General features: G+C 50.8%; 2 protein-coding genes across 2 annotated transcripts in view; both read left to right on the forward strand.

The window, feature by feature from the left end:
- The first annotated feature begins 1652 nt into the window (after nucleotides 1-1652).
- On the forward strand, nucleotides 1653-16990 carry mtx1a (metaxin 1a). The gene is made up of 8 exons (XM_056593226.1): nucleotides 1653-1786; nucleotides 7274-7343; nucleotides 8226-8305; nucleotides 9868-9960; nucleotides 10180-10362; nucleotides 10807-10883; nucleotides 15475-15632; nucleotides 16144-16990. The coding sequence occupies exons 1-8, from the start codon at nucleotides 1706-1708 to the stop codon at nucleotides 16371-16373; spliced, it is 972 nt and encodes a 323-aa protein (XP_056449201.1). The 5' UTR covers nucleotides 1653-1705; the 3' UTR covers nucleotides 16374-16990.
- A 1896-nt stretch (nucleotides 16991-18886) lies between these two features.
- thbs3a (thrombospondin 3a) overlaps nucleotides 18887-27504 on the forward strand; it is a 20704-nt gene continuing 12086 nt past the window's right edge. Inside the window, exons 1-8 of the mRNA XM_056592804.1 lie at nucleotides 18887-19160; nucleotides 21336-21542; nucleotides 24170-24423; nucleotides 25083-25182; nucleotides 26382-26408; nucleotides 26490-26572; nucleotides 26751-26802; nucleotides 27123-27271. Coding sequence (XP_056448779.1) covers nucleotides 19085-19160; nucleotides 21336-21542; nucleotides 24170-24423; nucleotides 25083-25182; nucleotides 26382-26408; nucleotides 26490-26572; nucleotides 26751-26802; nucleotides 27123-27271 — 948 coding nt within the window. The 5' untranslated portion in view covers nucleotides 18887-19084. The remainder of the gene's footprint in view (nucleotides 19161-21335; nucleotides 21543-24169; nucleotides 24424-25082; nucleotides 25183-26381; nucleotides 26409-26489; nucleotides 26573-26750; nucleotides 26803-27122; nucleotides 27272-27504) is intronic.

Raw genomic sequence — 27504 nt, forward strand, 5'->3', positions numbered from 1 at the left:
TCCAGCAGAGGTTGAGCGGAGGGAGCGGGAGGGAGTGTATTCTTGGAGGAGGTCGCAGAGATAACTGGGGGCTAGGTTGTGGAGAGCTTTGTAGGTGAGGAGTAGGGTTTTGTATTGGATGCGGTAGTGTACTGGGAGCCAGTGAAGTTGAATGAGGACAGGGGTGATGTGGTCAGATGATTTGGTGCGGGTGATGATCCGGGCGGCTGAGTTCTGAATGATCTGCAGTCTGTTGATGAGTTTGGTGGGGAGTCCGGTGAGGAGGGCGTTGCAGTAGTCTATGCGTGATGTGACAAATGAGTGAACTAGGATTTCAGTGCTGGATTGGGTCAGTGATGGGCGGAGTCTGGCGATGTTGCGGAGGTGGAAGAATGCAGTCCGGGTGATGTTGTGAATATGGGGTGCGAATGAGAGGGTGTTGTCCAGGATGACGCCGAGGCTCTTGACTTTGGAGGAGAAGGGTACTGGGAATCCATCGATAATTATGAGTGGAGCTGGGGTGTGTTGTGATTTAGTGAGGGTGGATTTGGATCCGATGAGCAGGGCCTCGGTCTTGTTTCCATTGAGTTTCAGGAAGTTCCTGCTCAACCAGCTCCGGATCTCTTCCAGGCACGTGATGAGGGAAGTGGGGGGGATGGCAGCGGTGGGTTTGGTGGAGATGTAGACCTGTGTGCCGTAGAGGCCTGGTGCAGCTGGACGGAGAGACACTGAACTGGCTGCTGAATGTAGCAATCCCTGTGTGATAGTTCCAAAGGAAATTACACGAAAGAAGAAGAAGACCACAAAAAAAAAAAAATAGTCGATTTTTAATTAACTCGGAGTGAGAATGCGTTGGATGAGAGATCTTCATCAACCCATCCTCCTCATCCTCAGGCTCCGACATTCCCGGACAGAGATCAGCCGGGAACATCTGGAATTTATGTTGTTGTGCTCGTTAGGGCCCCCCCCCCCCCCATCTCTTCCACTCCCTCTCTCCCCCCTCCCTCTCTCTTCCACTCCCTCTCTCCCCCCTCCCTCTCTCTTTACTCTCTCTCTCTCTCTCTCTCTCTCTCTCTCTCTCTCTCTCTCTCTCTCTCTCTCTCTCTCTCTCCCTCCCTCTCTCTTTACTCTCTCTCTCTCTCTCTCTCTCTCTCTCTCTCTCTCTCTCTCCCTCTCTCTCTCTCTCTCTCTCTCTCTCTCTCTCTCTCTCTCTCTCTCTCTCTCTCTCTCTCTCTCTCTCTCTCTCTCTCTCTCCCTCTCTCTCTCCTCTGTCTCTACCCCATGTTTTCCTTATTGAAGACATTGACCCGATGCTGCAGAACAGCATTGCATGCTCTGCAAAAAATCTGCAAATAAAGAAAACCCTAACCCTATAGTTTTAAGTAAAAAAAACAAACATGTAACCATGGCAACCATTCACAAAAAAACGTGTTTGTCTTATCATATCAGGCTAATAATAACGGAATAGATCATTTTTATTATTATTAGTTAAATTATTGCAATAGTATTATTATAGCATTCGTTTTTGTTAGCAGTAGTTTTATTATTATTACTTATTACTTATTATTACAATATTGATCAATTACTATGCATTATTAAAGTATTATTAGTATTATCTAAGTATTATTAGTATTATTAACCACCAGATAACCGACTGCGTTGTCTCCGTTGTCAATGGAAACGCCCACTATGACTTCCGGGGTGAGAGGTCGCCGGAGGATCCAAGATGTCTGCGCCCGACGAGCTGTTCTGCTGGGAGGGCGACTGGGGGCTCCCGTCCGTGGACCCCGACTGTCTGGTCCTACTGGTGAGTGGCTCCGCTTGTGCACTCGGTCCTCGACTGGCTGCCGGTGGTCCTCAGGATCCGAACCGGCCAGCACAGCTTAACCCCGCCAGCACAGCGCTCTGCCTGAGCCGCGTTAGCCCTGGAGCTAAAGTCAGGCTGGGTCCTGATGGAGGAGAGGAGGAGGTGAAGCGCGCTTGGCTGCGGATTTCCTTCTGTCGAAGTGACAGACGGACTTAAAACGGGAGGAATGTCGTCTCCTCTGTAGTTGGTGTTGGGGTTAGTTGATGAGTTAACGAATGAATGAATGTATTCATGTTGTCAGCAGTCCCAGGGTTAAACGGTAGGGGACGTGACATCACGCCGTCCACACGAGGAGCTCTGAGCACCTCGTCTCCTCACCACTGAGGGGGGTTAATGATCCCTTACAGTATAGTGACGGTTTTAAAAAAAGTTGATCAGTAAATCATGCTCTTAACGTCATGATGTAGGCTACGGTCCAGTCGGATGTAACCCCGTGTTGTGACAGGGTTTGTTGGTCAAGCCCATACAGTTTGGACCCCTGTGGTTATAAACTATGTTAGATGCTGAAGAAGACGACAAAAAACTCTCCCTGTGCTTATTGTTGTCACATGACTTATTTACCTGGGCGGCATGTGGCTCAGGAGGTAGAGCGGGTTGGCTTGTAACCGGAAGGGTGCGAGTTCGTTCGCCTCCTCCAGAGTGTTGAAGTGTCCCTGATCAAGACACCTCACCCTGACTGCTCCCGACGAGCTGGCTGTTGATTTGCACGGCTGACTCCGCCGTCGGTGTGTGAATGTGCATGAATGGGTGAATGTGAGGCAATTTTGTAAAGCGCTTTGAGTGGCAGTTGGTGAGAAAAGCGCTGCATGAATGCAATCCATTTCCGAGGTACCTGAAAGTCTCCAAGCCAGACATTGTCTGGAGTTAAACGCCCTAGATCCAGGCTGGGTGATCCCTCCCTCTAACTAGTCCTCCAGCAGGACTTGGTGACCAGTTAACACTGGTAACACCAGTTAACACTGGTGTCTGAGGTCTGCAGGTCTAGGTCTAGTCTGCAGGTCTAGGGTCTGCACTCTGCAGGTCTAGGGTCTGCAGGTCTAGGTCTAGTCTGCAGGTCTAGGGTCTGCAGGTCTAGTCTGCACTCTGCAGGTCTACAGTCTGCAGGTCTAGTCTGCAGGTCTAGGTCTAGTCTGCAGGTCTAGAGTCTGCAGGTCTAGGGTATTTTTTTCCTTCCCAAGACCTGCAGACGTCGGTCTAGGGTCTGCAGACCGACAGACGGCAGGTCTGGAGTCAGCCATGGCAGCGTTTGGTCATATCTCTACTGACCACTACTGAACAATAGAACCGGGTCAGGGCTGAGTGTCACAATGTGGTGCCTGTTGGCCGACCACACACACAAACACGGAGGATAAAGGAAAAAGCGGAGCATGTCTCAGTGCTGGTTGACGTCACTGGTGTTGGGGAGAGTGAATCATCAATCATAAAGCCCAGATGTTAGTCAGAGCCGTGGGCAGGACTTCAGTTCTTTTTAGAGATGTTCCAATGCCATTTTTTTCCTTCCCAATACTATTCAGATTCCTGAACCCGAGCATCGGCCGATACAGAGTGTACCGATACAGCAGCTAGCATTGTAGCTAATAACAGCACTTGTTCCTATCGAAGGGTTATTTTATGATGACAGAAAGGATAGCCTGTCATGTGATGGCCTCAGATCGGAGCATAGACTTGCATACTCGCCGACACACAATACTGCGTTTTAGGCGGTACCTGAGGAATTTCCGATACTGGTATCGGATCAACTCTAGTTCTTTCTCGTTCTCACATTCCTCCAGGGCCACCTATTATTATAATTATAATGTGCACCAGGTTGAAACGTCCAACCTGTTGCAAAGTTCAAAATCCTCCGCCGTGTGATGTCACCAGAGGGTGGATTGTTGTGCTTATGGATCATAAACATAACGCCTCGTAATGACTGACCCCCCCCTCCAATAAAACATCTCTGAAGCAGCAGAGCGCCGGTTCCTCTGTGGTTATTACGGCCAGACGAATGTCTGCGGAGACAGGACCGGACGAGGAGTTTCCTCGATTCACATCCTCTCTAGTCCCCTCTGACAGGAACACGGCCGCCGCGAGCCAGCCTTGGCCGGGCCCGCCGGCTCGTGGCTCGCTCATCCTCGGCCCTTCCAGCTCCATCGCAACATGTTGGTGTTGGAGCGGGATCTGAGGCCGGGAGTGACAGCCGAGCCCGCGCTGTGACTGATCTCCCCGCTGCCCCCGCCGCTCCGGCTCTCTGCGGTTGGAAACACTTAGCGCCCTTCTCCCCCGCTCGGAGAGCTGCTGCCTGCACTCCAGACCGCAGCTCCACTACTGGGTCCCAGCTGTCGCTGCCGTCAACGCTCCAGGGCTCCTCGTGTTCCCCTCCCAGTGAGGCGCCTCTTCTTCCCAGTGCTGAGCTCTCCTGGATGTCTCCTCCCAGTGGGACACTGGGACCCAGCAGCGGAAACATCAGCTCAGTATCTCCGGCAGCACAGAGCTCTCCTTTGTCCGCTGTCGCCCCCCCCCCCCCCCCCCCCCCCTGTTCCTTCGGCTTGTGCGGCAGAACATCTGAATCGTTGTAATTGATGAAATGCTATGAGCGCTCTCAGCCTCCCTGGTAGGAGGTCTGATTCACAGTGAGCCGCTCGGAGTGAATGAGTAAATAGTAAACAGTGTTGTTGTGCCGGCTGCCTAGCAACCCTGGCCTGGCGCGGCTAGGCCTGGTGCTGGCCCAGGCTGTGGCCGTGGCGGTTCCCCCGCTGTGTTTTTACAGGGTTCTGCTCTGGGCCTCGGGGGCGCGGCGCCGTGGAAACAGTAATCAGATCCTCAGATCTTTAAAGACCTCCAGGAGAAGAGTCTGGAGGAGCTGCCTGTTTCCACCGGCGTCAGCAGACCAGGGAGAGCAGTGGTTCCACACCAGTGGGTAGTGGTTCCTCCACAGTGGGTGGTGGTTACACACCAGTGGGTAATGGTTCCCACCACTGGGTTGGGAGACTGTGGTGGGTCTTGAGGCAGGACTTGGGTGTAGGGAGAAATGTTGTGTGATACAAAATAGACGCCCCCGGCATCGGCTGCTGATGTAACGTTCTCGTTACGATGCTGCTTGTCGTTGATTGCTCCTCATGTTTGAACGAGGCCCGCCTGATGACTGTGGGCCTGTCCCGAGTGGCGTTAAACCGAGGTCCTGACTCGCTGTGGTCATTAAAGATCCCAGGGAACTTATCGCAAAGAGTAGGGGTTTCCCCGGTGTCCTGGCTAAAACGGCCCAACCAGGCTCTTTCAATCTGGACAACTAATCATCCTCCTGTATAATTGGCCGACTCATTAATTTCCTCACCCTCCACCTCAAGCTGATGTGTGGTGAGCGTTCTGGCGCCGATTGGCTGCCGTGCATCACCCCCGTGGTTCTACACACTGGTGGTGGTTAGTGAGGTCCCCCCCTTCAGTGTAAAGCGTCTTCGAGTGAGAGGAAAGCACCATATATTGTCAATCCGTCTTCCTGTTAATTAGAGTGTATAACGTCCTGGTCCGAATGTGGAGGACACTCTCCGTTAGGGCTGGGTACTGCCAGGTACCTCCCAATTAAATTCTTTAGGGCTTGATTTGATTAGATTTCGATTTGATATTGATCCAATTGCTTCGATATCGTTTCAATAATACATGCAGATGACGACAATATCTAAATATTATTTAGAATTAAGCATTTCAAATGAATGAACCATTCCATTGTGCTTTAACTAGCAAAAAGGGAATACACCATTGTATCGTATTGTTCCTGAGCTAAACTTGCAGCATAAAAGTAATAATAACATGGACAAATGGAAAAAAGGCATGTACATTTAGGCATACTCGCTTCTAGATGGATGGGATGGCGTTGTGGCCGGAGACGGTGGAGAACCAAGAGACCAGAACGGGGACCTCGTGTCCGCGGCGGTCTACGACGGGTTCTGGTCTCGTGTCTCAGCGCAGTAGCCCTCCTCAGCACTCACCAAGCGTTTCCTCTTGAACTGATATGCTAATGTGGGGCCTGTCGCGCGCATATTGATGAGGTAGCACGACGGGTGTTTGGAACTTTTTAGATTTCTGGTTTCAACTTTATTGATCAGAAGTCTTCACCATACATGTCATCTTATTAATCATTATTAATAGATGAAATAATTAAAGCGTAGTGATGGAATTTCAAACTCGTGGTGAATACTGTGACTAGATCACAGGAGGAGCTAGACCAGGAGGAGCTAGACCAGGAGGAGCTAGACCAGGAGGAGCTAGACCAGGAGGAGCTAGACCAGGAGGAGCTAGACCAGGAGGAGCTAGACCAGGACGGGGGGCAGGCCAGACCCTGGACCAGTAGGCGGTAGTAGAGATGAGGGGCCCGGGCCTCGGTGGGTCTGCTGGCTCCAGCGCTGGCGTCTCCTCTGCGCTTTACGACCCGCAGGAATGAGCCGGAATTTCCTCATAAAGCCGTCTGGTGGTGATGTCAGCGTTCCTTCCCTTCCCACCTCGCCATCTCTGTCTGGAAGACCGCCCGGCCCAGGTCCCTGAATAACACCGCCCGGCCCAGGACCCTGAATAACACCGCCCGGCCCAGGTCCCTGAATAACACCGCCCGGCCCAGGACCCTGAATAACACCGCCCGGCCCAGGACCCTGAATAACACCGCCCGGCCCAGGTCCCTGAATAACACCGCCCGGCCCAGGACCCTGAATAACACCGCCCGGCCCAGGTCCCTGAATAACACCGCCCGGCCCAGGTCCCTGAATAACACCGCCCGGCCCAGGTCCCTGAATAACACCGCCCGTCCCAGGACCCTGAATAACACCAACCGGCCCAGGACCCTGAATAACACCACCCCCGCCCGGGACCCTGAATAACACCACCCCCGCCCGGGACCCTGAATAACACCACCCCCGCCCGGGACCCTGAATAACACCGCCCGGCCCGGGACCCTGAATAACACCACCCGGCCCAGGTCCCTGAATAACACCACCCCCGGGACCCTGAATAAGGGTCCTAGTGCATGTAGAAGCAGGGAGGAAACGTTCTTTCAATGTCATTCATACATTTTTCACAGGTTTTCTTGCCCTGTTAGGGTGAGGGGTCGAGGGGGGGTGTAGGGTGAGGAGGTGAGGGAGTGAGGGGTCGAGGGGGGCTGAGGGGGTGTAGGTTGAAGGTGAGAGGGTGTCGTACAACGCGCCTGGGAAGCCTTCCCCCTGGAGCTGTGATTAAGAGCTGTACAAACACATCCTCGGGACCTTCTGGTCCGGCTTGTAGAAATATTGACTTTGTGGGGGGGCTGGTCCCCCAGCAAACAGTCCTGGGTTCGAGCCCCGCCGACTCCTGTCTGTGACCCCCCCCCCAGTATGTGCGGACCACCGTGCACTGCAGTCTCTCTGGATGAATGCAGACGATGATGATGCTAACAAAGTGTCCTTCTCTCCTTCTCCTCTACAGGCCTACGCCAAGTTCGCCGGAGCTCCTCTCAAAGTCCAGAAGATCTCCAACCCATGGAGAAGCCCCTCAGGTGAGGAGCTCTGCTGGCCTCCATGAGGCGCGTCCAGATCTTTAGAGGCGCTCCGCGTCCTCCATGCAGGACAGGAAGCACATCCATAGGTCTTAGCGGAGGCGGAGTTACCATCACCACTTTAAAACTCTAGTCAGAAGTCCGGTTGTGTCCGGTACGGTCGGTCGTGGCGTCTTAAAGTGCCGTCCGGTATTATCTGTTCAGTTGTCCTGCTGTTGTGGATGGGTGGAGTACGAGGTGCCCCCGAGCGAGGCACCTGAACCCCCCACCTGCTCCCCGGGCGCTGTGCTGCGGCCGCCCACTGCGAGTGCTGGACCATCTGTCCACACACGAGCTCCCCGAGGCCACTATGGGGGCCATGATGACGCTGGTTGCTGTTTTGTATTTCTGCTCTGTCTCGGTATTTAATGCACCCGGATTATCGACTGCACTGCGAGGCTTCTGAGTCTCCTGAAAGGCGCAGTGTAGCGCAAGTTGTGACATCTTTGGTCGGAAAAGTGCCATATTAATGAAGTTTAACTTACTTGTTTATCGACTTACTAAGCCTCATATGTAATGTAATCATGAGTAATGTGATCGGTGTGGAGATTTTATTATCTGAATGGAAGACTTTCTTACACTAAGAAAATAAATGGTACTTGGCATCGTGTTGCATCTTATCCTAGCTATCTGTGTTGTATACAGGGAATGGGTTAACCTAGTGATTGTTAGTGCTTGGCACTTGGTTCTGTGAACATCCTTACTGTACCGACAGTGTTGTATTGTTGTTTCTCTATTCTTCTAACAAATTGACTTATTGTAAATCGCTTTAGATGAAAGCGACCCTGACAGTTAAACCAAAACCTTCTTTTGATCACGTGATGTCACTTCCTGCTCCGCCAGGTTCTCTTCCTGCCCTTAGGACGAACAAGGGGGAGGTCCTCTCGAGGACGAGTGACATCATCATCCACCTCCGGAAGCAGGTCAGGATTACCCAGCATGCACCTCCAGCCGACTGTCCCCACGTCGCCCCTCCTCAAGCCTCTGTTGACGCCACAGATGTGGAATTTAGATTATTCCCTTTACACACTAAAGATATTATTCCCTTTACACACTAAAGATATTATTACCTTTACACACTAAAGATATTATTACCTTTACACACTAAAGATATTATTACCTTTACACATTAAAGATATTATTACCTTTACACACTAAAGATATTATTACCTTTACACACTAAAGATATTATTACCTTTACACACTAAAGATATTATTACCTTTACACATTAAAGATATTATTACCTTTTCACATCCCGATATATTACCTTAACATTAAAGATATTATTACTTAACACATTAAAGATATATACCTTTCACACACTAAAGATATTATTCCCTTTTACACACTCAAGATATTATTACCTTTACACATACGATATTATACTTTAAACATAAAGATATTATTACCTTTACACACTAAGTATTATGACCTTACACATAAAGATATTATTACCTTAACATAAAGATATATCCTTTAACACAACAGATCGATTACCTTGACCACACTCAGCTATTATCCTTTACACATGTAAAGATATTGACCTTTACACATTAAGATATTATTGCCTTTACAGCATTAAGTATGTTTTTATTTCGTACCTTTTATGATAAAGAAATTAATATGGCAGACTTTGACAGTGATGAGATCCTTCTGCGTCCCGGTTGTGCGAGCATTGAATGTTCCTCGTTATGATTACCGCCGAGATACAGAGCATACAGGTTAGGAATCACACACCAAAACACAACCACCACCACCTGGAAGCCATTTAAAAGAGGCCGTGGTAGGTGGGCTCAGTAGGCTCTGATGCGCCAAGTGAGTTAGACCGCTGGTAGAAGAGGGGGGGGGGGGGGGGGGGGGGGGGGGGGGGGGGGGGGGGGGGGGGGGGGGGAACATCGATAGAATGTAATCCTCTGTTCCACGTCCTCTGCATGCTTTCACATGCTAGTGTTTGGCTCACCCAGTGATTGTTCTGAATATCAGTGAGTCGGTGTTCACTGGGACAGCTGCTGACACATGAACAGCTGTGGTGTGGTTTGAGACTTGCTGCAGTCTGATTGGTTGGGCCATTCGGCGTTGCGACATTGTGATTGGCTGAAGCGCTGTAAGGTGTAATTTACCTGCGGTAGCATAGAAAGAATGTCTCCCAGCATGCACTGCTGCAGTAAAGAGGTTATATGGAAACTTCTGGATATGAGAAACTGTAAACAAACCAGCATGAAACACACACACGCACCTTCACTAACGCACACCAACCAACACAACCTCCCAGGACAACCGCTGTTGTCTACTACTGGTGTTCACTGGGAGATACCCAGTTGTACCACTTACATCTACTGGGATCTGTGTTTACTGATACATTGTTTTGAAGTTATTGGTTGAATCTGTGACAGTATAGGGTGTGCCAGTACAGGGAAGTTGAACTCTCAACTTCTTTGTTCAGTCCAATAGGCACAGCCCCTCTAACGATGGTTTCTCCGTCAGAAATACAACGCCGACTATGACCTGTCGGCCCGGGAGGGGGCGGACACACTGGCCTTCAGCTCGCTGCTGGAGGAGAGACTGCTGCCGGCCCTGGTGAGAGCGCACACACACACACACACACACACACACACACACACACACACACACACACACACACACACACACACACACACACACACACACACACACACACACACACACACACACACACACACACACACACACACACACACACACACACACACACACACACAGAGAGCTCACTGCCTCTCCGTCCCTCCCTCTGTCTCCCCTCCCTCCCCCCGGCCTCAGATCCACACCTTCTGGATGGACAGTAAGAACTACGTGGAGCTCACGCGGCGCTGGTACGCGGAGCACCTGCCCTTCCCCCTCAGCCTGGTGGTCCCGGGACGCATGCAGGCCGCGCAGCAGGCCCGCCTCCGCCTGGGCCGCAGCGACGAGGCGCTGGACGGGGGGGAGGAGCTGGAGAAGGAGGTGAGGGGGGAGGGGGGGGGGGGGGGGTGAAGGGGGGGAGGAGCTGGAGAAGGATATGATGGGCGGCATGTGTCTAGGACACCTAGGAGGAGCCGGGGATCGGACTGGCAACCTTCCGGTTACCAGCCGACCCGCTAGTCCTCCTAGACCCATGCCATAGTGTGGAGGTGTCCCTGACGCCTCACCCTGACCGCTCCTGACCAGCTGGCTGTCGCCCTGCGGGGCTGACTCCACCGTCGGGGGGTGAATGTGTGAATGTGAGGCAATATTGAAGAGGGATTTGAGTGGCCACTGGTTAGCAAAGCGCTGAATAAATGCATCCCATTAACCAGAGAGCAGATGTTGAGACTGAGGGACCTCCAGATGTGTGTGTGTGTGAGGGTGACCCCCAGATGGTTCTGTCTGTGTGTGTGAGGGTGACCCCCAGATGTGTTGTCTCCCCAGCTCTACCACGACGCGGCCGAGTGTATGAACCTGCTGTCCCAGCGCCTCGGCACCAGCAAGTTCTTCTTCGGAGACTCGTAAGTCTCACGGAACGCCCGTCCTCTCTGAGGCCGCCCGTCTGTAGCGGCCTGCTGGCTGCCAGATGATGTCACTGGCGGGGGGCCCGGAGTGACCTCACCGTCTGTCTCAGTGTGTTGTGGTGGTTCTTCTCTCTCAGTGTGTTGTGGTGGTTCTTCTCTCAGTGTGTTGTGGTGGTTCTTCTCTCAGTGTGTTGTGGTGGTTCTTCTCTCTCAGTGTGTTGTGGTGGTTCTTCTCCCTCAGTGTGTTGTGGTGGTTCTTCTCTCTCAGTGTGTTGTGGTGGTTCTTCTGTCTCAGTGTGTTGTGGTGGTTCTTCTCTCTCAGTGTGTTGTGGTGGTTCTTCTCTCTCAGTGTGTTGTGGTGGTTCTTCTCTCTCAGTGTGTTGTGGTGGTTCTTCTCTCTCAGTGTGTTGTGGTGGTTCTTCTCTCTCAGTGTGTTGTGTGGTGGTTCTTCTCTCTCAGTGTGTTGTGGTGGTTCTTCTCTCTGTGTGTTGTGGTGGTTCTTCTGTCTCAGTGTGTTGTGGTGGTTCTTCTCTCTCAGTGTGTTGTGTGGTGGTTCTTCTGTCTCAGTGTGTTGTGGTGGTTCTTCTGTCTCAGTGTGTTGTGGTGGTTCTTCTCTCTCAGTGTGTTGTGGTGGTTCTTCTGTCTCAGTGTGTTGTGGTGGTTCTTCTCTCTCAGTGTGTTGTGGTGGTTCTTCTCTCTCAGTGTGTTGTGGTGGTTCTTCTCTCTCTGTGTGTTGTGGTGGTTCTTCTCTCTCAGTGTGTTGTGGTGGTTCTTCTCTCTGTGTGTTGTGGTGGTTCTTCTCTCTGTGTGTTGTGGTGGTTCTTCTCTCTCAGTGTGTTGTGGTGGTTCTTCTCTCTGTGTGTTGTGGTGGTTCTGCTGTCTCAGTGTGTTGTGGTGGTTCTTCTCTCTCAGTGTGTTGTGTGGTGGTTCTTCTCTCTCAGTGTGTTGTGGTGGTTCTTCTCTCTCAGTGTGTTGTGGTGGTTCTTCTCTCTCAGTGTGTTGTGTGGTGGTTCTTCTGTCTCAGTGTGTTGTGGTGGTTCTTCTCTCTCAGTGTGTTGTGGTGGTTCTTCTGTCTCAGTGTGTTGTGGTGGTTCTTCTCTCTCAGTGTGTTGTGGTGGTTCTTCTCTCTCTGTGTGTTGTGGTGGTTCTTCTCTCTCAGTGTGTTGTGGTGGTTCTTCTCTCTGTGTGTTGTGGTGGTTCTTCTCTCTGTGTGTTGTGGTGGTTCTTCTCTCTCAGTGTGTTGTGGTGGTTCTTCTCTCTGTGTGTTGTGGTGGTTCTGCTGTCTCAGTGTGTTGTGGTGGTTCTTCTCTCTCAGTGTGTTGTGGTGGTTCTTCTCTCTCAGTGTGTTGTGTGGTGGTTCTTCTGTCTCAGTGTGTTGTGGTGGTTCTTCTCTCTCAGTGTGTTGTGGTGGTTCTTCTCTCTCAGTGTGTTGTGGTGGTTCTTCTCCCTCAGTGTGTTGTGGTGGTTCTTCTCTCTGTGTGTTGTGGTGGTTCTTCTCTCTGTGTGTTGTGGTGGTTCTTCTCTCTCAGTGTGTTGTGGTGGTTCTTCTCTCTCAGTGTGTTGTGGTGGTTCTTCTCTCTGTGTGTTGTGGTGGTTCTGCTGTCTCAGTGTGTTGTGGTGGTTCTTCTCTCTCAGTGTGTTGTGGTGGTTCTTCTCTCTCAGTGTGTTGTGTGGTGGTTCTTCTGTCTCAGTGTGTTGTGGTGGTTCTTCTCTCTCAGTGTGTTGTGGTGGTTCTTCTCTCTCAGTGTGTTGTGGTGGTTCTTCTCCCTCAGTGTGTTGTGGTGGTTCTTCTCTCTGTGTGTTGTGGTGGTTCTTCTGTCTCAGTGTGTTGTGGTGGTTCTTCTGTCTCAGTGTGTTGTGGTGGTTCTTCTCTCTCAGTGTGTTGTGGTGGTTCTTCTGTCTCTGTGTGTTGTGGTGGTTCTTCTCTCTCAGTGTGTTGTGTGGTGGTTCTTCTCTCTCAGTGTGTTGTGGTGGTTCTTCTCTCTCAGTGTGTTGTGTGGTGGTTCTTCTGTCTCAGTGTGTTGTGGTGGTTCTTCTCTCTGTGTGTTGTGGTGGTTCTTCTCTCTCAGTGTGTTGTGTGGTGGTTCTTCTCTCTCAGTGTGTTGTGTGGTGGTTCTTCTGTCTCAGTGTGTTGTGGTGGTTCTTCTCTCTCTGTGTGTTGTGGTGGTTCTTCTCTCTCAGTGTGTTGTGGTGGTTCCTCTGTCTCAGTGTGTTGTGGTGGTTCTTCTGTCTCGGTGTGTTGTGGTGGTTCTTCTCTCTCAGTGTGTTGTGGTGGTTCTTCTCTCTCAGTGTGTTGTGGTGGTTCTTCTCTCAGTGTGTTGTGGTGGTTCTTCTCTCTCAGTTTGTTGTGGTGGTTCTTCTCTCTCAGTTTGTTGTGGTGGTTCTTCTCTCTCAGTGTGTTGTGGTGGTTCTTCTCTCAGTGTGTTGTGGTGGTTCTTCTCTCTCAGTTTGTTGTGGTGGTTCTTCTGTCTCAGTGTGTTGTGGTGGTTCTTCTCTCAGTGTGTTGTGGTGGTTCTTCTCTCTGTGTGTTGTGGTGGTTCTTCTCTCTCAGTGTGTTGTGTGGTGGTTCTTCTGTCTCAGTGTGTTGTGGTGGTTCTTCTCTCTCAGTGTGTTGTGTGGTTCTTCTCTCTCAGTGTGTTGTGTGGTGGTTCTTCTGTCTCAGTGTGTTGTGGTGGTTCTTCTCTCTCAGTGTGTTGTGGTGGTTCTTCTCTCTCAGTGTGTTGTGGTGGTTCTTCTCTCTCAGTGTGTTGTGGTGGTTCTTCTCTCTCAGTGTGTTGTGTGGTGGTTCTTCTGTCTCGGTGTGTTGTGGTGGTTCTTCTCTCTCAGTGTGTTGTGGTGGTTATTCTGTCTCAGTGTGTTGTGGTGGTTCTTCTCTCAGTGTGTTGTGGTGGTTCTTCTCTCTCAGTGTGTTGTGGTGGTTCTTCTCTCTCAGTGTGTTGTGGTGGTTCTTCTCTCTCAGTGTGTTGTGTGGTTCTTCTCTCTCAGTGTGTTGTGTGGTGGTTCTTCTGTCTCAGTGTGTTGTGGTGGTTCTTCTCTCTCAGTGTGTTGTGGTGGTTCTTCTCTCTCAGTGTGTTGTGGTGGTTCTTCTGTCTCACTGTGTTGTGGTGGTTCTTCTCTCTCAGTGTGTTGTGGTGGTTCTTCTCTCTCAGTGTGTTGTGGTGGTTCTTCTCTCTCAGTGTGTTGTGGTGGTTCTTCTGTCTCAGTGTGTTGTGGTGGTTCTTCTCTCTCAGTGTGTTGTGGTGGTTCTTCTCTCAGTGTGTTGTGGTGGTTCTTCTCTCTCAGTTTGTTGTGGTGGTTCTTCTGTCTCAGTGTGTTGTGGTGGTTCTTCTCTCAGTGTGTTGTGGTGGTTCTTCTCTCTGTGTGTTGTGGTGGTTCTTCTCTCAGTGTGTTGTGTGGTGGTTCTTCTGTCTCAGTGTGTTGTGGTGGTTCTTCTCTCTCAGTGTGTTGTGTGTTTCTTCTCTCTCAGTGTGTTGTGTGGTGGTTCTTCTGTCTCAGTGTGTTGTGGTGGTTCTTCTCTCTCAGTGTGTTGTGGTGGTTCTTCTCTCTCAGTGTGTTGTGGTGGTTCTTCTCTCTCAGTGTGTTGTGGTGGTTCTTCTCTCTCAGTGTGTTGTGTGGTGGTTCTTCTGTCTCGGTGTGTTGTGGTGGTTCTTCTCTCTCAGTGTGTTGTGGTGGTTATTCTGTCTCAGTGTGTTGTGGTGGTTCTTCTCTCTCAGTGTGTTGTGGTGGTTCTTCTCTCTCAGTGTGTTGTGGTGGTTCTTCTCTCTCAGTGTGTTGTGGTGGTTCTTCTCTCTCAGTGTGTTGTGGTGGTTCTTCTCTCTCAGTGTGTTGTGTGGTGGTTCTTCTGTCTCAGTGTGTTGTGGTGGTTCTTCTCTCTAGTGTGTTGTGGTGGTTCTTCTCTCTCAGTGTGTTGTGGTGGTTCTTCTCTCTCAGTGTGTTGTGGTGGTTCTTCTGTCTCACTGTGTTGTGGTGGTTCTTCTCTCTCAGTGTGTTGTGGTGGTTCTTCTCTCTCAGTGTGTTGTGGTGGTTCTTCTCTCTCAGTGTGTTGTGGTGGTTCTTCTGTCTCAGTGTGTTGTGGTGGTTCTTCTCTCTCAGTGTGTTGTGTGGTGGTTATTCTCTGTTTGTTGTGGTGGTTCTTCTGTCTCAGTGTGTTGTGTGGTGGTTCTTCTCTCTCAGTGTGTTGTGGTGGTTCTTCTCTCTGTGTGTTGTGGTGGTTCTTCTGTCTCAGTGTGTTGTGTGGTGGTTCTTCTCTCTCAGTGTGTTGTGTGGTGGTTCTTTTGTCTGTCTCAGTGTGTTCTAGGGTCGCTCGATTATTGAAAAAATCATAATCATGATTATTTTGGTCAAAATTGAGATCACGATTATTGAAATGATTATTTTTGAGTTTGAAAACATGATGTATTTATTGAGCCTGTCTCTCCCAAAAAACACTTTGTAACTGAGAACTTTGAAATTTCCCCTTCAAAAAATACACAAAGTGGGAAAAATGAAAATATTCAAATCGAAAATGTACAGATATGTATCCAGCTGTTCTTTCTATAAAACATTTATATGAATAAAAATAAATGAAAAACCTGCTCGTGTCCCCCAGCCCCTCCTCCCTGGACGCGGTGGTCTTCGGACACCTGGCCCCCCTGCTGAAGGCCAAGCTGCCCAACGCCAAGCTGCAGCAGCAGCTCAAGTCCCTGGACAACCTGACCCTCTTCTGCTCCAACATCCTGCTGCTCTACTTCCCCGGCGACGGCCGAGGTGAGCGCTGCCTTCGCACTTCTAGAAACGCATTTCTACAGATATTGAACAATTATTCGCCAAAGAGGTGAATCATTGTTTCAGTATACTCTACACGGGAACACTCCAAAAACAAACAAGGTTACACGTTTTGCAGGGATTTCTTTTTTCCATTACCGGTTTATTTGTTTTTATGAGCGTGACGAGAAGACCGTCACGCCGTATCCCGAGTTACTGGGGTGCAGAGAACCAATCAAATTGAGCCATCTTAGGAGGTTCACGTGTAGCATGTACTAAAGATGGATAGATTTCCTTGCGTTCCGCGCCAGCTAGCATCGTTCGCAGTTCGCAAATGTAATGAATTAGTCCTTGAGCTTAACCTCTCAGAGTAGTGCCTTACTCATAGGCCAGCCGAGTAGTGACCTGGCCATCCTGGGTTTGAGGTAACCCCACCATCACCACAGTGCTGCGAGGGGGCCAGTCCTACGACCCCCCCCCCTCCCCTGACCACGCCTCCCTCCTGTCTCCCCAGAGAACGCGGGGCGCAAGGCGTCCTCCCCCGCCGAGGGGGGCGACTTCGACCACGTGCCCAACAAGCGCCGCAAGCAGATCCTGTCGGCGCTGACGGCGGTGGGCGCCATGCTGGCCTACGCCCTCTTCACCGGCATCCTGTCCGTCAGACACGTCCACCAGAGGGCGCTGGAGGCCTCCTCCGGCCGGACCGCCGCCGCCGACGAAGAGGAGGACGAGGACGAGGACTGAGGAAGAGGAGGAGCGGGATGGGGAGGAGGACTGAGGATGCTGTTCTTTATTTATCTTCCTCTGAGGAACAGGAAGTGTTGCCATGGACACTAGGGGGAATTTGCTTTGTTAAGGGGGTCTCTCGTTAAGGGGGTCTCTCATGAAGGGGTTTCTCTTTAAGGGCGTCTCTCGTTAAGGGGGTCTCTCGTTAAGGGCGTCTCTCGTTAAGGGGGTCTCTCGTTAAGGGGGTCTCTCGTTAAGGGGGTCTCTCGTTGAGGGGTCCTCGTTAAGGGGGTTTCTCATTAAGGGGATCTCTCATTAAGGGGGTCTCTTGTAGGAGCTGGCTTGGCCATTGAGCCAGTCCTCACTAATAACAAAATGATTGTGGAAACACTAGGGAGCAATAATGGAAACGGCCCAAGAAATTATAGGAGTCCAACTTCATTCCACTTCAGTTCGAACTGATTGGCTGCTTGGCTGAACCAATCGCGCCAAAATCAGTTGAGTTGCAGCCTACTATACTCTGCTGATAGCCAATGAGAGGCTAGCCATGTTCATTATGGCTTTCTGTTGTCTGGTTGTAAAGAATATATATAATAAAATATTTCCAGTGAGTTCTTTCTCCACCGATGTACTTTCTGTTGCTCTCAGATATAAGATATTTCTTGCATTGTGAGGAAGATCTGCTCCCATTACTTATTTTCCGTGCATTGCAACGATGCAAGTTCTGTCTGGCCTGGTTGGTTCTGGAGCAGGTGAAGGGTTCCTCTGGGAGTGGGAACAGACCCTGAGCAGAGCCAGGACTCCTCTGGGAGGTACTGGGCCCCGAGGTCCGACTTGCGTTTGGGTAAACACTGATTCAGGTCACGGTGGTTCCAGAACTCAATGAAGGTCCCCTGAGCTTTGGTCTGAGGTGTTCCAGAGGAGCATCATGTACAGGGAGGGGGGGGGGGGGGGGGGGGGGGGGTACTGTTCACCTGTTCTCTGATTGGTTGGTGTCAGCACGGGTGCCGGTTGTATCCAATGAGCACAGAGCCACTGTGAGATGTCTAACTATCACACACACGCGCACACACACACACAGACTATCACACACACACACACACACACACACACATAGACTATCAAACACACATTGACTATCACACATACACACGCGCACACGGCAGCTTGTCCGGCTCTGACCCCTCTGCCGCACCGTTGGGACGTCCAGCTGCACGTGACGTCAGCGAGCAGGAATCCTCCACTGGCTTCTGTTCTCGCTCCAAGCTCGTGCGAGCGTGAGGCGCAAGAATGACCCAAGTGCGCGCTCCCGTCTCAACGGAAAGAAGTAGCTGCCTCCTCGTAGCGGAGATAGCATCGCGGTATGTGCGCCGCGCTCCTGAGTACCCCAGAAGCCGACCGTAATGACCTGAGAGCGCACCGCTGGGGAGACTTTCCTACCCCAGGAATGCCGAGATAACCCCGATACCCGCGTAGAGAGAGAGGACGAGGGGGAGAGAGAGAGAGAGAGAGAGAGATCGAGATGGGGAGAGATCGAGAGCGGGAGAGAGAGAGAGGACTCAGGAATGACGGAACATTTAAACGGTTACGCGCGGTGGTTCCCCTCTCACTGTTTCCGCCTCTGATCGGAAACCTTTCTGGAAAGAGACTTCGGAAAACTTAATAAAACATTTTACACCATTGTTCAGATTGAGGCATTTTACGCACAGCCGCAGATCTGTGTGTGTGTGTGTATGTTGGTGTGTGGTGTGTGCGTTGTTGGGGGAGGCTGTGTGTGTGTGTGTGTGTGTGTGTGTGTGTGTGTGTGTGTGTGTGTGTGTGTGTGTGTGTGTGTGTGTGTGTGTGTGTGTGTGTCGATGTGGGAGAGTGTGTGTGTGTGTGTGTGTGTGTGTTGCCGGGATCCGTTCGCATTGTCGGGGGAGGGGGTTGCATTCCCATCACCTGCATGCCGTTAAATGTGGTTGCCATGGTGACGCAGCCGCCAGAAACAAACAGGTCCCGGTGGAGGGAGGCGGGGCTCCCGCTGTTCAACAAGTTTCTCCCCTCCGCTCTTTATAGAGTAGACCAGTGTACCCTAAACCCTGGCCTACATGGTCCTTTAAACCCAGGCCTACCCTAAACCCAGGCCTACATGGTCCTCTAAACCCCGGCATACAGGGTACCATAAACACAGGCCTACATGGTCCTCTAAACCCCGGCTTACATGGTCCTTTAAACCCCGGTTTACAGGGTACCCTAAACACAGGCCTACATGGTCCTCTAAACCCCGGCTTACATGGTCCTTTAAACCCCGGTTTACAGGTTCCACCTCCAAGCCCAGGCCTGGTTTGATACTCTGACTGCTGCGGCCAATCATTCAGGTATGAATTAATGAATGACGTCAATACATTACTCCCTCTTCTCTCCTCGGTCGTAAAGCTGCGTTCTGTTCCCTCGAGCACGGCTCCCTGCACGCGCACTGTCACATCCACTCACCGCCCCGACGCGGGGGCGCGCCGGACGGCAATTCTTCGCTGCTCGTGCACGTTGCACCCCGTCCCATTCCCCAGTCCCGCTCCGGTTCAGTCGGGTATCCTCCACTCCAGTCAGCTCGGATCCGGTCGGTCGGACTCTTCTTCCTTCCGCGGCGCCTAATCCGGATTAACTCCCTTCCTTCAACGCCTAATCCGGATTAACTCCCCTCCCGCAGCGCCTAATCCGGATTAAATCCCCTCGCACTTCATCTGGACATGGGTGCGATGCGCGTGCTCCTGTCCCTCTCCATCTCCCTTCTGCTCGCGGACGGACAGCCGGCAGATGTGCAAGGTGAGGAACGACCGGGTACTAAAGGATCTGGTTCTGTGTTTGAGCACAAGAAGTGGTTCGAGCGGTGCTAGCCCCCCCCCCCCCCCCCCCCCTCGCCCAGGTGTTCCCAATAGTCCCAACGTTTTCAAATGTATTACGCGACGACGTGGTCTCCGGTCCTCTCAGACCTGGACGTGGTCTCCGGTCCCTCTCAGACCTGGACGTGGTCTCCGGTCCCTCTCAGTCCTGGACGTGGTCTCCGGTCCCTCTCAGACCTGCGCTCTTGTTCATCTCCGGAATGTTTGCGGGTTTATGCGGTCTTTTTTTTGTTCACTTCTCAATCAACACAGCGACCAGAGGGGTGGTGTTGAGGGGTGGTGTTGAGACGGTCTGAATAACATCCTTTATCCCATTGGGACCTGTTGAAGGCTGCCCGGGACCCGTCCCTCCTCCGCTCTCCTCCTCTCCGGGGGGCACGGCCGACTCTCTAGTTCGTACTTCCAATGAGACGCTCACTCTGGCTTTGCGCGAATATAATTTAAGAGAAGACTAATTAACGAGAGCCTGTTATTCGTTTTTCCTGTCATTTGTGAGAGTCGGTCTGACGTTCATAACACGGTTAGAGAGTATTATGTAATGTTTGTTGGGGCTGAACGCAGTTCCAGCTGAGAGAGAGAGAGAGAGAGAGAGAGAGAGAGAGAGAGAGAGAGAGAGAGAGAGAGAGAGAGAGAGAGAGAGAGAGAGAGAGAGAGAGAGAGAGAGAGAGAGAGAGAGAGAGTTATTTCAGGTAAATGTATTGGGCCAAAAATATCACAAAACATTGTATATATACGGGCTCCGGACTGCAACCAAATGGTTGCATTTTGCAACCAAAATTTGAGACTGTGCGACTGAATTTTGCATCTGGTCGCACAAGAGTGACCAGTAAATTTGCCCTTTTTTATTTTTTTATTGGAAGGGGCGTGTAACGAATCCGGAATCTGTAGCAGGCTAATGAGTGTGAGAAGGATAAGGAATTGCCACTGTTAGTGGCTAATTTAGCGCAAATTACATTCCTCACCCGACCCAACCCGCTATAAATTGATATCGACGCCCGACCCGCACCCGAAGGAAAATTAGACACATTAGATGGAACGCCGGGGATTTACACTATGTAGTGTTTGGCCTGGTGCTTTAGATTAGTGTGCAAAAAAACACATCATCCACTGGTGACGGTTTTAGTTGACTCCTCCGCTCCTGAATAACATATCCAGCACCGGAGAAGTCTCGCTCGCAATCACAAAACCCGCGTCCGACCCGCGCTGTTCAGGCGTCTGACCCACACCCGTGTCCGACACATTATTTTTTCACCCGTTTCCTCCAAATTGTCCGGTACCAGTTGGTACCCGAACCCGGTCCGGACTTCATGTGCCGTAAAGGGCGGCGCCTCGTAATGCAAACTGTCGCTTCCGTGCTTGTCGAACGCATGAGCGTTCGACGAGATGAGAATCCCAATAAAATGTGACACAGAATTTGAAAACGGATGTAATTTCTGCATCCGTTATCAAAATATTTATTAGTAATACAGTGAAAAAAAATTGAAAATCACATTGCCATGTTGATTCACGGTGTGCGCCCCTAAAATTTCTGGTTGTGCCCCTAAAACTTTCAGTTAGGGGCCACAGTGCTCCTAGTGAAAAAAGTTAGTCTGGAGCCCTGTGGTACGGTATATACCAGGGGTTTTCAAAGTATGGGAGAGTGAGCCCCCCCCCTCAGAGAACTTTTTTTAAAAAACATTTTAAAGATACTTTTAAAACATTTTAAAAAAATTCTAAATATCTTTGTGCGTTCTTAAACACATTTCTTAACACATTTTAACATCTTTACCTAAGCATGTTTTTGCTTAACTTTTTTTAAATACATTTGAACAGCTTAATCTGTAAACTGCCAGTTTAGCCTCTTTTTTAGCTCACCTCTACTTTAGTGTTAGCAATGAGTTTGCGTCTGACTTTGCGTCTTCGTCTTTGCGTTTTTTTTGTTACTTTTTCTGGTTTATTTTTTCTCACGTCACGCCCCCCCCTGAATACCTCTGGCGCCCCCCAGGGGAGGCGCGCCTCACAGTTTGAAAACCACTGGTATATACCAAGGTATCCTGCAATTCAGGGTTATTTTCCCTGCAGTGACACTGACTCCTGCCCATTCCTTTCCCCCTGACAGTGATTGACGTGTTGGGTCTGCAAGACGCCAAGCAGAACCTGGTTGCCGTGGAGACGGTGGCGAGCACCATGAGCGCGCTGAGCGACGTGTACGTGGCGTCCACGCTGCGCCTGCCGCCCAAGCTGGGGGGGGTCCTGCTGGGGCTGTACGGCAAGCAGGACAACAGGAAGTACCTGGAGGTCGCCGTCATGGGCAAGATCAACAAGGGTGAGTCCCCATATAGGTCCTCACATAGAAGTTTTTCACTTGGTAGGTCCCGACAAAGCAGCTCCACACACAAAGAAGGTCCCCAAAAAGCAGGTCCCCACAAAGCAGATCCCAACAGATCCCCATAGAGCAGATCACTATTAAGCAGATACACACAGGTCCCCACAAAGCAGTTCACAAAGGAGGTCCCCACACACAAAACAAGGCCCCATAAAACAGGTCCACTCACAAAAAATCAGGTCCCCACAAAGCATGTCCCCATAAAGCAGGTCCACAAACACAAAGCTGGTCCCCACAAAACAGGTCCACACACACACAGCAGGTCCCCAGAAAGCAGGTCCCCTCATACAAAGCAGCTCCGCACACACAATGCAGGTCCCCACAAAGCAGGTCCTCACACACAAAGCAAGTCCCCACAAAGCAGGTCCCCACATAACAGATCTCCACAGAGTAGGTTCTGAAAGAGTTGTTTAATTCTACTAAAATGATTCCCACATTACACTCCAACTGAAATCAGACCATAATGACATCCCACCCAGTGATCTGGGCGGAACCAATCTTTACAGTGGCCAATAGGCTGTGTTCATCTGGCGGCCATTTTGGTTTCTAAAACAGATCAGATTAAACCACGCCCCCCAGTTCGCTGATTTGACAATCGACCGGCTCATTGGCGGCTGCCAATGATAGAGGGATCGATAGATACAATCTGGCTTCCATGACGACGGCTGGGGGCTGATGTTGAGGAACCAGGGGAAAACGAGAGGGTTACAAGATGGCCGCTCGGGGGCTCAGGCCCGTTACACCATCCGTGGGCTACTGGTTAAGGAGTTGGACCGGTAACCGGAGGTTGGTCGGTTCGAATCCCAACCCGTTGGAAAATATGTGGACGGGGGAAGTAGCTGTGCAGCCCTCTCTTACGCCCTCTTCCACGGATGAGGTGCCCTTGAGCAAGGCACCTGAACCCCCCCCCGTTCCCGGGGTGCTGCACTGCGGCTGCCCACTGCTCCCGCTGTGCTGTGTACCCCAATGTGTGTGGACCTCTAACAAGGTCTCTCCTGTGTGTGTGTGTGTGTGTGTGTACTAGTGTATATGGGTTCACCGGCTCGGATGGGTTAAAAGCAGAGAAATAATTTCCCTCAAAAAGGGACAATAAAGGATAACTTAAACATAAGATCAGAAGTTCTTGGAAAGGTGGGACGAGCAACATAAGGCCTTGCTGGTAGGGAGTGGACATGTTTGAATAATATACAATGTTGTGATATAAAATAATAGCTCATGATGAGTGGTTTCTTTGACAATGTAACAATGAACAGTCTTGGTCTGGAGAGGTTAATAAACAGCTTGGCACCAAAGACATTGATTAGTTTAGTTGAATCTGCGTCATCTGTTTTGGTAAGCTTGTGTTTGGGTTTTGTCAGTTGTTCTTATGTAACCATCGTTCATAAAGTGTTGCTGCAACAGACATGTTATTTGAGTGTGTGAGACTGTCATTAACAATCTGTTGAACCTCTCATTTAACTCCTGTGCTTGCATGTGTCTGTGTTTGAGTTTGAGTGCATGTGTTGGACAAACACACACACACACACACAAATATACACACGTGTGTGTGTGTGTGTGTGTGTGTGTGTGTGTGTGTGTGTGTGTGTGTGTGTGTGTGTGTGTGTGTGTGTGTGTGTGTGTGTGTGTGTGTGTGTGTGTGTGTGTGTGTATGCATGTGTTTGTGTGCGTATCAATGAGACGTCTTGCAAACCAACTTACTGAAATATCAACCATCTAGGTTCAGTGCTGGTCTATCACCTGGTCTTGTTCTACTTCCTGTCCAGTGCTGGTCTATCACCTGTTCTTGTTCTACTTCCTGTCCAGTGCTGGTCTATCACCTGTTCTTGTTCTACTTCCTGTCCAGTGCTGGTCTATCACCTGTTCTTGTTCTACTTCCTGTCCAGTGCTGGTCTATCACCTGGTCTTGTTCTACTTCCCGTCCGGTGCTGGTCGGTGACCTGGTGTTGTTCTCATTCCTGTCCATTGCTGGCCCGCGTTTCCCCCGCCTAAAGTGGGCGTGATCCGGACTGAGCCGTACTGGCCGTACTCGTCTCGCAGTACAAAAAGGGTGCTGTTAAGTTCGAGCTAAACAAGCCGTTTGTTGATTGGTCGACAGAATCGTCAGTTCAGTGCGACAGGGGGATAATAACAAACAAATGCTGTACCCTCGAGGTATTTCTGTACAATAGCGAAAGCTTTGTTTAATGAAGAAAATGTTGCGCTAAAGTTTGTTGTCCTTCTTCGAACGTCCTACATTGTTTCTCTTTGTTCATTGTGTTGCGTTCCTCTTTTTCGTTTTTTTTTTTTATATTTATTAGCAGACTCCACTGTGTGGGACTGCTATGAGGTCACGACGTTAAGAGGTGTTTTCTCTACTTTCTGTCCAGTGCTTGTCTGTTATGTGTGTTTTCTCTACTTCCTGTCCAGTGCTGGTACGTTAAGAGGTGTTTTCTCTACTTCCTGTCCAGTGCTGGTCTGTTATGTGTTTTTTCTCTACTTCCTGCCCGTTGCTGGTCCATGACCTGGTTCTGTTCTTCTTCCTGTGCAGTGCTGGTCCGTGACCTGATTCTGTTCTACTTCCTGTGCAGTGCTGGTGCGGTACGTGCGCGCCGACGGGAAGGTCCACACGGTGAACCTGCAGAACGCCATCCTGGCAGACGGCCGGACCCACTCCGTCATCCTGCGCGTGGGCGGGCTGCGTCGCACGCACCTGAGCCTGGAGCTGTACGTCGACTGCAGATTGGCCGACTCCAGCCAGGGCCAGCCGCCATTGGTCCCGCTGCCGAAGGAGGCGGAGCTAGTGGAGATCCGACATGGCTTGAAGGCGTACGCACGAGTTCAGGTGAGAACCGGAGACCACCTCACGCTAACTCATGGATAAGATACCACCCTTAATCACTCATATGATACTCCTTTAGATATATCAAAATACATTAATCAATGGTAGTCGTAGAGGTAAAACAAATGCATCAACATTATATCATAGTATTACACGGCTCTTATCAATGCTGTGGAACAATCTGTTCACTGGCATGGGCCTTCCCGACTTCTGGTGGTTAATTATATTTTGATAATTCACCGTTGCTAAGCATATAATGACCGCTGTCAAGGAAACTGGATTTATTGCCGTCTTTCGTATCGCTCCGCAAGTGGTCCGGCAATTTATCATCCCCAGCGTACTCTGTTGCTAAGCAACGTCAACGTCTTTGGCAGACTATTTCTATGCTGATCCACACTACGAATGCTGGAAACATATAAATTGTAAAAAGACACACGTGTGAAGTTATTATTTTCTATGGCAAGTAGCCGTGTAATAAGCGGGATAATGTATAGAACGTCGCCGGTCATTATCGAAAATAATCCCCTTCAGGGCGAACAGGACACCGACGCACAATGACCGGCGCTCTGTACATTATCCCTTACGTATGGCAGAGGACTGTTGACAGCGTTTCTTTTAATTAGTAACCGTATTAGAGTTAATAAGCGTGTTTGTGTTACGAGGGGGCGGTGGAGTCCCTGAAGGTGGCCCTAGGGGGCAGTGTGGCCACGGCCGGGGCCCTGGCAGACTGCCCCTTCCAAGGGGACTCGGCTCACAACACAGGTCTGTTTACTGTGCATCCTACTGCCTATCCCGGGTCTGTTCCTATACATCCTACTGCCTATCCCGGGTCTGTTCCTATACATCCTACTGCCTATCCCGGGGCTGTTTACTATGCATCCTACTGCCTGTCCCGGGTCTGTTCCTATACATCCTACTGCCTATCCCGGGTCTGTTCCTATACATCCTACTGCCTATCCCGGGGCTGTTTACTATGCATCCTACTGCCTGTCCCGGGTCTGTTCCTATACATCCTACTGCCTATCCCGGGTCTGTTCCTATACATCCTACTGTCTATCCCGGGTCTGTTCCTATACATCCTACTGCCTATCCCGGGGCTGTTTACTATGCATCCTACTGCCTATCCCGGGTCTGTTTACTATGCATCCTACTGCCTATCCCGGGTCTGTTCCTATACATCCTACTGCCTATCCCGGGGCTGTTTACTATGCATCCTACTGCCTATCCCGGGTCTGTTCCTATACATCCTACTGTCTATCCCGGGTCTGTTCCTACTGTCTATCCCTGGGCCGTGTTCCAATACCCGTACTTCCATGAGTATACTTAAAGAAAGTATACCATCCGCACTATCTACTACGTTAATTTCTCAGATGTGAGTGCTGTTCCAAATCGAGTACTCCGTGGTGCACTAACCGGAAATTACGATCACGACTGCCGCCGTGGCTCCTCCCCCGCAATAAACATCCCGCTTTGAACGGTGAACTCTTTACGCTTAGCAGCTATAAAAAGCTATAAAAACTATAAAAACTACAAAATGACTCTATTAATGCAGGCTATGTGGAAAATGCGCCGACTTTGGCTCAGCCTGGCTCCGCCTCTTCTGCTACGTAGCTAAGAAGGCTGCCGTTGAGTACGGGGAGTGTCCTTCGATCCACACTTCACGATTAGCCCGTTTTGAGTACGGCATCCGGGTCCTTGAAGTATACTTCTTTTCGCCGGATCTGAATTGGAACGTACTGCGTTCTCAAATTTTGGATAGTAAGTGTGGACAGTACGGGTATTGGAACACGGCACTGGTCTGTTCTCTGGAGCATCCATTATGCTGTCTGATTGGTGCTCTGTTCTGATTGGTGCTCTGTTCTGATTGGTGCTCTGTTCTGATTGGTGCTCTGTTCTGATTGGTGCTCTGTTCTGGTTGGTGCTCTGTTCTGATTGGTGCTCTGTCTCTGCCCTTCCTCCAGTCAGCGGGGAGGTGAACTCCATCCTGGGTGAGTTCTGGCGAGACGCCTTCCTGCTCCACCTTGTTTAACCAGGTGGAGGCAGCATAATCAATTATGATGTCATGACAGGTGACCATACGAAGGCCCTGATTGGTCAACTCATCATCTTCAACCAGATCCTGGGAGAGCTACGACTAGACATCAGAGAACAGGTGAGAGATGGATAGAGAGAGAGAGAGAGAGAGAGAGAGAGAGAGAGATAGAGAGAGAGAGAGAGATAGTTGGATCTGTGCATGAACTTATTTGTCTATATTCATACTTTAATTATATTCTCTTCTCTCTGTCTCTCTCTGTCTCTCTCTGTCTCTCTCTCTCTCTCTCTCTCTCCAGGTAAAGGAGATGTCTCTCATCCGTAACTCTATCCTAGAGTGCCAGGTGTGTGGTAAGTCATGGCCTTGATTATCTTATCTAAGCTTAACTTATCTTGGTGTGTCAAACAATTTAAGAAAGAGTTTCAGGTCATTACTACATCTCTGTCTGTCTGTCTGTCTGCCGATCTGTCTGTCTGTCGATCTGTCTGTCTGTCTGTCTGTCTGTCTGTCCCTGTCCCCCCGTCTCCCCGTCTCCCTGTCTCCCTGTCTCCCTGTCTGTCTCCCTGTCACCCTCTCCTTCCGTGTCTCCCCCTCTCTCCATCCCTGACTCCCTCTCCCCCCCTATCCCTCCCCTCCCTGTCTCCCCCCCCCTCTCCCCCCCCCCCCCCAGGCTTCCAGGAGCCGCGGTCGCGCTGCTCCCCCAGCCCCTGCTATAGGGGCGTGTCCTGCGTGGAGGCCTTCGAGTACCCGGGGTACCGCTGTGGCTCCTGCCCCCCCGGGACCACCGGCAACGGGACCCACTGCAAGGACGAGGACGAGGTGGGGGGAGACACAGGGGAGAGAGAGGGGGGAGACAGGAGAGAGAGGGGAGAGAGAGGGGAGAGACAGGGGAGACACAGGGGAGAGAGAGGGGGGAGGCAGGAGAGAGAGGGGAGAGAGAGGGGAGAGACAGGGGAGACACAGGGGAGAGAGAGGGGGGAGACAGGAGAGAGAGGGGAGAGACAGGGGAGACACAGGGGAGAGAGAGGGGGAAGACAGGAGAGAGAGGGGAG

This window comes from Gadus chalcogrammus, chromosome 6 (assembly GCF_026213295.1).
Source record: "Gadus chalcogrammus isolate NIFS_2021 chromosome 6, NIFS_Gcha_1.0, whole genome shotgun sequence".
NCBI lineage: Eukaryota > Metazoa > Chordata > Actinopteri > Gadiformes > Gadidae > Gadus > Gadus chalcogrammus.

Bases quoted from the DNA above. Each gene is read 5' to 3' on its own strand.
- mtx1a (XM_056593226.1), top strand. From the start codon at position 1,706: ATGTCTGCGCCCGACGAGCTGTTCTGCTGGGAGGGCGACTGGGGGCTC. The intron at 1,787-7,273 runs GTGAGTGGCTCC...TCTCCTCTACAG, and splicing joins CCGACTGTCTGGTCCTACTG to GCCTACGCCAAGTTCGCCGG. The intron at 7,344-8,225 runs GTGAGGAGCTCT...CTGCTCCGCCAG, and splicing joins CCCATGGAGAAGCCCCTCAG to GTTCTCTTCCTGCCCTTAGG.